The sequence below is a fragment of the Trachemys scripta genome, chromosome 2, assembly GCF_013100865.1.
Source record: "Trachemys scripta elegans isolate TJP31775 chromosome 2, CAS_Tse_1.0, whole genome shotgun sequence".
In the NCBI taxonomy this organism is placed as follows: Eukaryota; Metazoa; Chordata; order Testudines; family Emydidae; genus Trachemys; species Trachemys scripta.
Window position 1 is genome coordinate 6,997,248 of NC_048299.1, and position 13,712 is coordinate 7,010,959.

The following is a 13,712-nucleotide window of genomic DNA, read 5'->3' on the forward strand; positions in this document are numbered from 1 at the left end:
CTACAAAATCTGGATTCTGGCCATATATTGCACTACTGATATCGAAATGTGTATCTCACTTGGGAATAGATTTAGATGGGAAATATGATTTTATGCATATTTAATGATCACTATATACACAAAAGAACATACCCCGTGTCGTTTCTGCTTCACCAGAACGAGCAGAAGCAAATGCATGAGATCTTAAAGCACCTAAGCCTGCAGGATGAGAAGAACAAGGAGTCCCAGCAGAGTCTAGGCCAGCATTTGAACAGCGAAGCTCAGAAACAGAGCAGTCTCATAGGGCAGCTCCAACAGATGGTGGCTGAAGGAGAAGCCAAGATTAAAGAGCTGGAGGAGGAGATGGGACTGCTCACACTTCAGGTGAACCTAGCAAAATAGATTAACTATAACAGCAGCTCCCTGAGGGAATTATGTTCCCATTTCTGAAAATGCTCCTTTCCCCACTTAATCTGAGATTTCTGCTAGTTCAGAATACCAGCACTCAACTGCTTCAATGGCTTGCACCAATGCTGGGGTAATCTCTCAGGGAGACTTTCTCTGAGTTTCCTCCACACCTGGGTGACATTTCCTCAAAGCTTTTGGGCGGTGGAGATGGCGTGAGTGCAAGTCCCATCTACGCTTTGCAACGTGATTGTCAAAGCTGAGTTACAGTAAAGAAAAGCCACATGTAAATACCTTAAAACCTTGGCACAAACTAACCAAAGTCCGGAAAACTCAAAACATAGAGTGATATTAGTTGTTAACTTGCAGTTGTAAATAGGGTGACTGGGCAGCAAATGTGAAAAATCAGGACGGGGTGGGGGGTAATAGGAGCCTATATAAGAAAAAGACCCAAAAATCGGGACTTTGTTCCTATAAAATCGGGACATATGGTCACCCTAGTTATAAAGGAAGTAAAAAAGCTGCCTTGGTGTGAGATAAGGAGCAGTTAGTCCTCTCATGTGACTACTAATCTCTGGATTATTTTGCCAGCACACTAATATAATAAAAATTTCATAGCCTTCCTGGGCTATTGTGTTCACCTGATTTGGGATGCCTTACATTTGCCTATGCACTAGGATGGTCCATTGGTTAGGGCACTAACCTAGGTTTTCAGAGACCTGGGTTCAATTCCCTGCTCCACCAAATACTTCCTGAGGGACCTTGGGCAAGTCACATAGCCTCTTTGTGCTGCAATTCCCCATCTGTAAAATGGAGAGAATAGCACTGCCTTACTTCACAGAGGTGTTAGGATGATAACTACATTAAAGAGTGTGAGGTGCTCAGAAACTGCAGTGATAAGGAGCCGTATAAGTACCCAAGAGAGAGAACTTGAAGCAGAATACATGTTAACTTTGTGGACCAAGATTATGATTTGATATGAAACTCTAGAGTTTCAATTGATTCACTTAAAATTTTAGGCGGGGGTTGTTCAAACCTGAACCTCAAAGTGGAACTCCTGGGGTGGAAACTTCCCCCGATGGACAGGAACCAAAGGTTCCCAGGAAACCTTGTAAACCAAAAACTCTGGGATGCACACAGCTCTGTCAGTAAGCAACGTATCAGCTCTGGGTGCAGTTCTGGGCTGCTGCATTAGCACAAAGCATGATGGGCTTTCTATTTTGCTCCAGCAGCATCAGAAGAAAGAAACCATTGAGGAGGGCAGTTCAGATGTGGCAGATTCACCATCTTCAGAGCACTTAGAAGAGCAGAGTTTTACTCTAATCAAACCACCAGCATCGGCAGGCGACCATGTTGGAAGGATCGGGTCTGCTCGGTAAGAAAAACTTAATTTAAGTCTTTAAAATAGATATGAATTATTAAAAAGAATACTGTCAGCCAGGCCAAACCACAAATGCAGCTTCAAGATGACTGTGGCAGCTCATTTGCATTATAAGGAAATCTCTTAATCATGTTATCACTTAGACATTTGTCCTGGGACACAGAAAGATCCACTTATCCACTGATATTATGCATTTGGCATGTTTATAGTACAGCTCATTCTCTCTCTGACTCAGATAATATTCCCATGGTTGGCTTAAGTGCCTTTGGTTTTGTCACTGAGAGAAACCGGGCAGCTAATGAGCAGGCTTCTGTAGGTAGCCTTGAAAATTAATATGAAACTCTGTTTTACATAAGCTATAAATCAGTTGTGTATTGTATAAATCAACAAAGCTGCTTTGGGTAGGATTTCATCACAGAAATTAGGAAGATTTAAGACATCCAGTAAGCTGTTTTTCTTGAGTACCCACCAACCAACCCGACCTAAGGAGCTGTCTTTTTGTTTACCGTGGTCGTTCTGCAACAAATACAGGGTCTGATTTGCATTTACACTTGGGCTGCTTTACAACACTCTGGCAGCATGTAAAGGTGCAATACAAATGCTAGTAAATTATGTTAGCACCCACTTAAAGGCTCCTGTGCACTGCTAGTGTGGTACAAAGTGGCCTTTGTGCAACTGAGACTCAGGCCACCAGGGTTTTCAAAAAATCTCCTTGCTCATGCACCGGTTGTAGTTGAAGCAAATAGGTTGTCATTAAATAAAACTGTTAACAATTTTTGTTGTGGATAGATTTGGGTCTGCTCCTGCTTCCTTTGATGTCGATGGTAGGTTTTTGCCTAGACTTTAATGGAAGCAGGATCACAATCTTTGTGTGTGTTGTGAGCATATTGCTTTGTACTGGCTTGTAGCTTAGAAAAGACAGAGAGGTCCTTCTGCAGCTAAAGCACTTCCCCTCGCACTGTTGGTCCAGCCCTGATTTGGGAGCTGGGGTTTATTATGGAGTGGAAGGGTCTCCAGAGGTACGGCCCCTATGATTTTGATTCTCTCACTTGTAACTCCCCAAAACAAGTTTTCATGCTTTTAGGTGGCAAACCTGTATATTATCCAAATTGCTTCAACTCTGTCTTCACAGGAGGGAGGCCACCAGTAAAATTAGGCTAAGGAAGCTTCTTGACTTTGTTAAGCACTTTATAAAAGCACCCAAGTGCAATGCATTAACTTTAGCCTAACACGCATGGCTACCATAGTTATGTAAAGAAAATACTTGTATACCCAGGTGTGCACGGAACGAGGCCAAGCCCTGCGAGAGCCGTAGTTAGCTCAGTGGGCACTGCTCACTCCCTTACTATTAATATTTTGATGAACAATCCTTTCCATTGATTTAACAAAAATTAAAAGTGGATCTTCTTTTACTTACAGAAAAGATCAAATGAAAAATGCTATAAAGAGGGGATACAGACAACCCTAGGGGAATCCAAACCTGAAATACTTCATTTGTGCTCAGTTAGAGCACTGTTGTCATTACCAGGCTTACCTAGTCTTGGAATGGATTAACCAGTTGTCACCCATGAGAGATTTGTGCATTATGTGGCATTATGTGGCATTACCCCTTCTGTTGGCAGCAGCCCCAAGAGAGGGAGACATGATCACATGCACATAAGCTGGTCTGACATTCTGTCCAGTAGAGAGAACAGGATACAGACTAACACGGCTGCTACTCTGAAACCTGTCCAGTAGAGGGCAGTGATGAACACACACGTTGTAGGACCGCAGACAGTACCAGATCTAGGACTTTATTATGTAGAGCAGGGGTTCTCAAACTTCATTACACCGCTGATGTTGAGTTTTTTGTTTTCTTCCTCATAGCACCGTGTCTAAGATGGGGCACACACTTGTAGAATCTGCAGCTACAAAGCCTTCGCCTCCAAGTAACAGTGTCGCATCTGGGAGGTACGTTTACAGTCTTTTGTATAGGTGTGGGGAGAATTCCATTGGCACCCACCAGACAGAGACCAGCATACTCTTAGCCTTGTCTGCATCAGCTAATGACCCTAAACCTAGTGAGGGGCCCTGATCTTTGTAGCAGAAAAGCTCCTCTCTAGTTGATCACATCACAGTGTTTTGACTCAGGCTGGCTCTTGTTTGTGTTCTCTTAGTTTCTGAAAATAAATGCTGAGTTTCTATCTCACCTCCCAGTGCTCACAGTACAGGCATGAGCCCTAGACATTCCTGTGTACGTCAATGGGAGAGAAAATAAGGGAAGCGCACGATGGGGTACCTGGGAAATCTGCCTGGCTTCTTGTATCAGATTGCAGGCAAAAGAATGCAAATCCCCTGCACTAATGTTTGAAGCTTTTCTGTTGGGGAAAATCATTGCCAACCGAAATGATGTTATTTAATAGATGGTCGTAGGTATGCCCAGTGCTTTGCGAATACAAGGGCAGTCTCACTACAATGGGTTGTAGCACTGGGATGGGAGCAGGTGTTGGTGAGTAGATCGGCGCTGGAAGGTTTAACAAGAGACCTGTGGTTTTAAAGGAGAGATTTGAAGTGGGAGAAAGAAGATTAGCCAGCGAGAGGTGGGAGGCCCTTCCAAGTGAAGTCGCACAACTGTTTTATTTACATAGTGCAGGCTGGGTGGTGGTTGGAGTCGGGGGGGGGGGGCGCAGAGATTGGTGGCACCTCTATTTTGTACTTTGGCTAGTAGGCTTAGTCCCCAGGCTAGTAGGCATTTGGTACATTTTTCAAGCCTGTCTTTACTTCAGTTGCTTTCAGTCATGGGAAATAAACCGATCCCTAAAGTTTTTGCTGTTTCTTAGGCTTGCTGACACCGAGAGCCCAGATCTGAAAGTGTTGCAGACACAGATCACAGAGTACAAGGCTCTTTGCCATGCTGCTGAGGTGGAAAGAGAGAGGCTCACAGAACTAGTCACTGTCCTGCAGAAAAGGTAGCAGCTGATTTTGATATTTCCCTTTGTGATATTATTATATCTAGTGGTTAAGAAATCTTTAGACCTACAGGCATTTGAAAGGCTCTGTAGTACACAACCCAGCATGCCATCAGATATAGTTGTTTTTAGTGATATTTTGTTTTTAGTGGGTCCTTTTTGCTTTGCTCACCATATAATAAATTACTAAATTAATTCTTATGTTCTTATGTTATAACTTTCTCAGTAATTCTCCTTTTCAGCTGATATTCCCCATGCATCGCTTCAATGTAATGGCGACGCTTTTTTTTGCTGAAAGTTTTAGTAAAGCCCGTTAATCTGATTGAGTTATAAGAGGGTGAAGTAAACATACCCTTTGCTCTTTAGAAACATTTAAGATGCATTTTTTTTGCACACAAATAAAATCCAGAAGTTTTGACTCCCAGTCCTATGCTCTAACCCCTAGACTCTCTCTAGTATACACACAAAATTTTTGTCTGCTTTGTAATGCAGTAAGTTTGTTTGCTTTCTTTACTTATTTTACATTGAATATTGTGTGTTATTCCACTTGCCTATATTTTGGTCTGTGCATTCCACTGTAGACAGTTATATGTATAATTTCAAACGTTGAAAAGGTAGGTATCACTCACTGTTTCTTTACAGGCCGAGCCTGCAAACAGGCACGGGCGATTGTACTCACAAATGCAATCCCAATGACTTCAAGGGACTGCTTGAGTAGGTCAGGATAAGTGTGTAAGTGTTTGCAGGATTAGGCTCAAATTAACATGAAATAATGACCAAAACCACCAGAGTCAATGAAATTCACAGCTAAGGGTGATGTTTACCATATAATGGTGACTCTGCAATTCCACAATCATCACACATTATCATGGGCTCTCCCAAGACTTATTGCAAAAGTCTCACAAAATTCACTTACAAGACCTCTGGATAATATAATATAGTTCCATTAATATTTTTACCATTAATATATAGAAAAATGATTAGCCCCCCCCCACACACACACTTGGGGGATAGGTTGCTTAGCCTCATCTACATTTCTTGAGTTTAAGATCAAGAAAGAGCAATGGAAGTGGTTAGATAAGTGGGACTTGATGAGAAACTGCCCAGATTGCCAGGATTTAGGACTCCATTGTGCAAACACTTAATCACTGAACATGGTACTTTCTGAAGTCAATGAGACTACACTCAATAGTAAGTATTTGCAGGATTGAACCCTGATTTTGGAAAGGAGAACAGCTGGGGGGACTTGATTTGAGTTATTCATATCGGTGGAGGCTGTTGCAAAAACGGACCAGTCCCTCACTTTCACCCCTTCTGTCTAATATGAGAACTAGGGGACACTCGATTAAATGAAAGGGCAGTGAATTTAGAACCACTAAAAAGATATACTATTTTATACAGAATGTCGGCAGCCTTTGGAGATTCACTGCCACAAGAGGTCAGAGTCTCTCCTACTCTGGATGGATTGCTAAAGGAACAGTATAATTTTATGCTTATTATAACACTTTTAGCTATGCAAGCTAAGGGAGTAATAAAAATAACCAAATCTCTTGCTTCAAGAAGTAAGCAGCGATCATCTCCAGAGGTCAAGAAGGATATTGCTCTTCCTTTGTATAGCACTATACAATAGTTGAGGTTCATTATAGTTTTGACAACTTCCCATGAATCATTTGGTATCAGCCACAGCCCTAGGTAGGATACACCATTGGTCTGATGCAGTTTGGCAGCTCCTGTGGTCCTGTGTGAGATTTTCTGATTAATCGTTTAAGATGCTGCATGGGATACCTATGAAATAAAGACATGTTCCCACTGAATGACCTTCAACAGCTCAGCACTGCATGCTGCCCATTTAACTGCATTCTTAATACCATCGCTGTGTAAAGTCTCATGGTATCTCATTGCCTTCAGTCCCGTGCACATTTTTTCAAAGTACTTTCTAGTGGCTGAGCTAATAAAAGGCAACATCCAGGAGCAGGTGGGCGAGGTTCTGTGGCCTGCAGCATGCAGGAGGTCAGACTAGATGATCATGATGGTCTTATCTGGCCTTAAAGTCTACGAGTTTCTCTTCATTTCAAGGAGATGCTTGTGGAAATCTTTGCTATTTACATAGGAGACCAGAACAAGTAAATATCAGATAATGCTGTTAGACCATTTTTACTACTTTGCTTCTATGCTAGTCCAGTGTATTAAAAATAGAAGCAGTTTGTTACTGATATAATTATTGGTCTCCCATCAACAACCTACGACATCATTGGTTTGTTGTATGGGAAGCTTACAGTGGTGTCCATTGCTGAGGGACTTGGGCAACTTCCATCAGTAAAACAATTCCTTATAATATATAACTGAACCCCATGCTCATTAGCTAACTCCATCTCGCAAACGTGGCCGATGCCTTTTGGATGAATATCTGGAATATCTGCCCCTGGGAGATTAGCGCGTGCATCCATTTATCTTATTGTGAGCTGTGCATCCAAGGGCAGAATTTGAAACTAAGACTGGACAGTACTAGAGTCCTGATAGCCTGAGCATAAAAAAACCGACCCACTTGTTTTGAACATCAGGGTGGTCGAAAGCAGCGATAAAGTTTTGGAAGCTGAGAAGAAGCTTCAAGAAGAGCGACGTCGATCAGTCATTTTGGAGCAGCATCTTGAAAAAATGAAAATGGATGCAGGGAAGAACGCAAACAGCCAGAAACCCCTCCCAAGGAACAAAACAGGTGAGGAGCGGCATGGTATAGGGAGTGCCAGGGAGTGTCTGTCACCTAGTCAACTTCCCCATTTGGCAGCCAGGAGATGTGAATAACATCTAGAACCCCGAGCTTGTGCAGACTTATACGTGTGCTTAACTTCATGCACTCGGTTCTGCCGAAGCCAATGGAACTACTAACGAAGAAATTCTGGCCCCACTTGGGAAGTTTGCCATTGACTTCAGTGGGGCCAGGATTTCGCCCACAGTGTGCAAGCCTTGGCAGGATCAGGGCCTACAGAAGAAACTTGAAGCTGCTATGCACTGCCACCAATTCTAGCACTGTGTTCTCGCTGCTCTTTTGCTTGAAAGGTTCAGCTGAAGGTTAAACTGAGAACAGAATTAAATGATACATCCCAATTTAAGGCCTGTCAGTGTCTATGAAAAACTATTGCTGGTCTTGAAGTAATTAGATCCTGTGTCATTTATTACCACTAAAACAGGATAATCTGCTGCTATAAATATGAAAGCCTCACTAACATAGTTAAAGAAGAAAAGCTCATCGTGGATTGTAAAATTTTTATTTCCTTGATTAGATCCGTTTATTGCTTATGGACTGTAATCCTATAAAATGTCTAAAAACAATAAAACTGTATATATTCTTATGGAAACTTTTACAATAGTTTCCCTTTTTGTACATACTTGAAATATATAGCGGAGGTTACCAGGGATCAGAATTTCTCTTTGGTAAGGAACCCATCTCCTTCTTGCCTAACTGGTTCATTATGTTCTCTGTACATTGTCCATCTCTCTCCTCTCCCTACACACACTTCCTTTTGCTCTTTAGGCCTGGAGTAGTTTGCTTGGTTTTCATGGAAGGGAGAGATTCTACTGCGGCTATAGCCCATTTCTCTGCAGTTCATCTGATCTGAGTGTGGTGTACTTGATCAGGTCCATAGTTAGATGAGAAAGCTCTAAACGGAATGTCTATTTGTTGCAGGGAGTGGTGTTGGTTATTGACTGGATGTCACTCTTTTCCCTCTCAGTCCACGTCCCCATAAACTATTAGAGTGCATTGTGGTGCTGAAGGGGCTGTCTTTTGGAGGAGATATAAAACAGAGGTCCTGACCACTTGTGCCCTTAGATGTATTACTATATGCTACCCACTTAAATTTCCCCTGCAATCACAAATAGAGATGGAATCTGCTCTTCCTGTCCTAAGCTATTTTTTCCAGTTATTGTGCTATGTTACCGGTTCTGTGCTTCACCCCAGAGCTGTCGGCATTTCATAGTTGGATGAAGCACAGCCTATGTATATCAGTTTGCAAGGCATTGTGGGATGAAAGGTTCTGTGTATATTAAAAGTTAGCTCATTATTACTGTATACTTCAGGACCAAATCAGCAGTCTGTTTAAATAAAGACTAGTATCATCGCTATTAAATGACAGGAATTGGTACATAAAGGTATTGAAATCAATGGGAACAGGGACCTTAAAAATACCTTTGAGGTTCTGGGCTTAAGTCCATAACCTGAATGGATTGCAACTCTATTCACCAAAGTCTGGTTTTGTTATTGTTGTTTTTTTAATTGTTCCCAGTCCCTTCTAGTGATTTAACACTCTCTGGAGTTTATACAAGCAGCAAATTGACAAATCTTAAAAATACCCCTTTAGCAGAGAACTTAGTTTCTACTAATGGTGTTTCTGCCTGATAATTCAGGAAAACCAACTGCATAAAGGAGAGACTACAGTACTCATTAATGTTCCCTTTCCTTTCTCAAAGTGCTAAATTGGAGGGCTGATCTAGTTGTAAATGTTAATGTTTTTATTCTCTCACAGGCAGAGAATTTAGGTATTAGTGCTAGCAGAGCATTGTTGGTATAATACAAACCAGCACATTTGTTTGTCTCTAAAATTGCTCCTGTTTTTATTTTGTTTTCCTTGTTCAAAGAAAAAAAAATGGAGAGCAGTTTGCTGAGTAAAATCCAGTGGGGATATAGGTAATGACTGTCGTGTTTGCTGATCAGTTCTCTAAGATAAGATAGCAGGACAAAGGCATCTTCTCCATTAGGCAATGTAACCAATTTTTCTCATGTATTTTACTTCCCTCCCCACTCACCAATTGCTGCACTTGCAAAAGGAAGGATCAAGACCTAGCACCTTTCAGAATTGCTTTGGCAATGAGTTTTCCTGTCTATTTTAATTGTTGGGAACATTCATGTTCATACAGGCCCCAGTTCAGGAAAGCATATAACTTTAAGCACATGCTTGAGTACTTTCCTGAACTGACGCCATAATCTCTTTCATTGTGAAGATCCCAGAGTGCTTTATGAAGCCGCTCTCTGTGTATAACACACCGATATTCATTTCTCTCGGATATTTAGAGAGCACCAGTCACTGTAGTACTGAGTGAAATACAATTTCAAGATCAGCTTAAAAAATAATCACATTCCGTTCACACCTCCTAGGGGTTTGGACACTTGCACATTATTTTATATAGAATAATTTTATTCTTCCTTCCCTCTCTCACTCAACTCACCACTGATCCTGTTTACAATTTCACTGAAAGGAGATTACGGAAATCTACCCTATGTATTTACATTAAATTAATGCATGTGCTCAGACTGACCAAACCCCTCCTATTATTTATCCTCCATCTCTTGAGTTCTACTGTAAAGCCATGTGCTGTTGACTGCAGAGAATGGCCTTTGTCCTGTAACAGAACTCCATGCTGTGATTACATTTACAGGTCAGTCTGCTAATAGCTCCAGACACACCTTGACTGCGAGCGATAGGAAAGATCTCACTGCAGCGCAGCTCTCAGAGGTGCCACTAAAATCTCAGATAGAAGAACTGACTACAAGGTATGGCTTTTCTTTTCGTATTCTGTATCGCTTTCAACTTCTTTGAAATGGGGCTGAAATTAGCCCATCCTCAGGTAGATTAAACCAACCCCACTTTTAGGGTCATGATTCTCTGGGCCACATCCTCAGTTGGTGTAAATCTCCTCCAGTGGAGCGCCTCTGAGTTACCCCGCGCTTTTGTCTTTGTTGGCAGGACTCTGACAGCAGCATAAGAACAGCCGTGCTGGGTCAGACCAATGGTCCCTGTCGCCCTGCGTCCTGTCTTCTGACAGTGGCCCGGGCCAGATGCTTCAGAGGAAATAACAGAACAGGGCAATTATCGAGTGATCCATCTCCTGTCATCCACTCCCAGTTTCTGGCATCGGAGGTTTAAAATCTCATAATAATTATACGAACCCAGATTCAGGAATGCTAGGTAGACATAAACCACTAAGAAGAAAGGAGCCTTTTATTACCCATTGATCTGATGCATGTTAATGGGAGTTGGATGTTTGTCGGTGGCAAAATAGTTCTCAGCGCTATCAGGGTAAAGAATCCTGACTTCAGAATATCCCCCTTTGTATCAAGGGGATGGGAAACAAATGCTTAAAAGCCTGATATTTCTCACTCCTGTTGTAAGATTCCCAGCGAGCACGTGTCTCTGTCCTTGCGGCTGATGCACAGTTCCCGTTTGCCGCAGCGGGAATGAAAATTTCCCCTTTGCATTCACATAGGCTTACGATCCAGCTGGATGAGAACGAAGCCTTGAAGACCGCCCTGGAGAGCACTGTGAACATGAAAGAAGAAGACTTCAAACTGTACCAAGAGACAATGGGCCAGGTAAAGGAGATCTTCCTACAGGCTTTGAGGCAGCAGAAGCAAGAGAAGAATTAAAGCAGGACATTCAAAATACTTTTACAGTGCAGCAGGGGGGAAATCCAACAATAGCTCCAGTGATTTGAAATGCAGCCGGGGTGTCATCATGTAGCTATTCTCCCAGATTGTTTTCTTTCCTTAGCACTTGCAGGAGAGAGTGAGAAATACTTCAGCAAATTCCTGGCGGTAAGAGTCAGCAAGAAATGGGTTCTCGTAACCTTTTAATACTGTCCATGCAATTGTTTGCACACTATGGAGCTCCAATGCTGCAGTCTTAATATGGGCAAAACTCCCATGGGTTGCAGTGGGCATTTGTTGAATCAGGCCCTCTATCTGCATGCTACTCTCTTTATCTGTAAATATAGGACATTTTTCACCATCCTCAAGTTCTGCTTTATGAAACCAGGGGGGGGCTAAAGCTAAGTTTCTTTAATTAATTAAAGTGGCCAGAAGCAGCACACTGATATTTATCTAAGGTGGATTTTTTTAATCGCACTTATCGCTGTGGTACCCATGCGCTGAACAGGTAGGTTAGCTCTGCTTGCCAGTGTCTGCAATGAACTTGGCATGGAATTTTGCTCTTTGCCTGTCCTAGGCTCTGAGTGCTCTGTTTGTGTTGACTGTGGCAGGATTGCTTCCGCAGGTAGGTGGGGCTTGCAGGTTACCTCCAAGACCAGTCAGACTTACTTCAGACTAATCTCTGCTAGCTCTGGGCCTCAGCTGAAGACACCGTACTGCCTGCTCTCACACATTTGTCATGCTGTTCAGCTCTTGGTCTCTCTTGGAATCAACAGCAGCAAAGACACTGAAAAAAACCAGCCACACTGGTGGTGTCCCCCAACTAAAGTGATTAGGAGTTTTGATCTGAAAATAATAGTGTCTCTGTCCAGTATCCTTGTAGCCCAGCACTTTAGTCAGCAAGACAAGTGACATCAGCTGCAAGCCAATTAGGCATCAACAGGCAGCCTGCCAGCATGGAGCCAACAGAAGAGATTGTCAGCAAAAGCGTAGCATGGGAACTGGGTATTTAGTGGCTTTTGGATAGCGTTGCTCTGTTTCTTAACGTTCAAAGCCTTTTTTAAAAGCAGCTTCTCTTCCCTTTCCCATTAGCTTGCATGTCTCGTTTTGATTAATTGTGTTTCATTCCACGGGTGTGAAGGTTGTCTAACACTATCCAGAACAGTAGGTGAAAAGAGGATTCACCATCATGCATTTCAGAAGCAGGCTACGGACTCACTTCTTCATCCTGGGATCAGGTTCTGATTCCACTTACCCTGTTGTAAGGCTGGAGTAACAAGAGAAGGCAATGCAGTTATTCCAGATTTAGTGAGATCACAGTCTAGCCTCTGGTCTCCAGATCTTTTGGCTGGCGTCAAAAACTCACCCCTGAGAATTATCCAGAGTTCCCTAAAGGTTGCTGACCCTAAGAGGAGGGCTCAGTTTTAGGGAGAATCCCATTTTTCCCCAACTCAAAGACCTAGAGAGGACCTTCCAAGAAGAACAAATACAGGTTCTTATCAGTGTGCCAAGAGCATGTATTGTTGATTTTAAATAACTTGGACCAGATCCTCAGGTGGTATAAGTCAGTGTAGCTCCCTTGAAGCCACCAGAACCATGCCAGTTTATACCTGCTTAGTATCTGGCCCCATGAGGCTGAGTCAAAGTTCCAGACATGACCACCAAAAATGTCCAGCTGCAGGTACAATGTCTCTTTTACTGGTGCAAGGTGGGTGGCCATTTATAAACATTTGGCCATGATCAGTCTAATTTCTCTAGAGCAGGGGTAGGCAACCTATGGCACGGGTGCCAAAGGCGGCACGCGAGCTGATTTTCAGTGGCACTCACACTGCCCGGGTCCTGGCTGTGGGGCTCTGCATTTTAATTTAATTTTAAATGAAGCTTCTTAAACATTTTAAAAACCTTATTTACTTTACATAGAACAATAGTTTAGTTATATATTATAGACTTATAGAAAGAGACCTTCTAAAACGTTAAAATGTATTACTGGCATGCAAAACCTTAAGTTAGAGAGAATAAATGAAGACTCGGCACACCACTTCTGAAAGGTTGCTGACACCTGTTCTAGAGTAGAGTGCATCATAGCATCTGATACACAGTTAACCAGCAGTGAGAGAATTAAATCCTTCTGTATTTAAAAACGAACCCGCTCTGAATACGGGTGGCCTTTAGCCTGACCAAAGCAAATGACTTCTGGGGCCCCAGAAGCCCATGGAAGCTCTGCATCTTGTGAGCTGGCTTTATCTCCCTCTTGGGCAGCAGGAATAGACTGGGTAGAACATTGCTTGGCCAGATTCATTCTAGCAATGGAATCTAAGAAAGAGGCAGTTTGTGGCCTACGTTCTCCCCCTTGTGAGAGCTTGTGGTGTTGCAAATCATGGAGCCACCTGTGACTCCTAAAAACGACAACACGTACAATCGACCATATCCAAATGTCATGAAAGGTCTGGACAGCTGACGACATTATTAGGTTCCGCCATAAACACGGGGGACGCAGCCCTTTTGGTTAATGGTATTTTGAACAGCTGAGGTCTGGATAAAGAAGGCTGAATCGTATTGTCCCAAACCCCCATTAGAT

General features: G+C 42.6%; 1 protein-coding gene across 6 annotated transcripts in view; it reads left to right on the forward strand.

The window, feature by feature from the left end:
- The window catches only part of CCDC13 (coiled-coil domain containing 13), a 33,715-nt gene extending 22,448 nt beyond the window's left edge, over window positions 1-11,267 (forward strand). For 5 of the 6 annotated variants that reach the window (XM_034759828.1, XM_034759827.1, XM_034759826.1 and 2 more), the window contains 7 exons: window positions 157-363; window positions 1,614-1,759; window positions 3,632-3,715; window positions 4,585-4,713; window positions 7,275-7,429; window positions 10,147-10,261; window positions 10,975-11,267. In XM_034759828.1, coding sequence (XP_034615719.1) covers window positions 157-363; window positions 1,614-1,759; window positions 3,632-3,715; window positions 4,585-4,713; window positions 7,275-7,429; window positions 10,147-10,261; window positions 10,975-11,134 — 996 coding nt within the window. In that variant the 3' untranslated portion in view covers window positions 11,135-11,267. The remainder of the gene's footprint in view (window positions 1-156; window positions 364-1,613; window positions 1,760-3,631; window positions 3,716-4,584; window positions 4,714-7,274; window positions 7,430-10,146; window positions 10,262-10,974) is intronic. The other variant, XM_034759825.1, reaches the window with a different exon arrangement.
- Window positions 11,268-13,712: the final 2,445 nt, after the last annotated feature.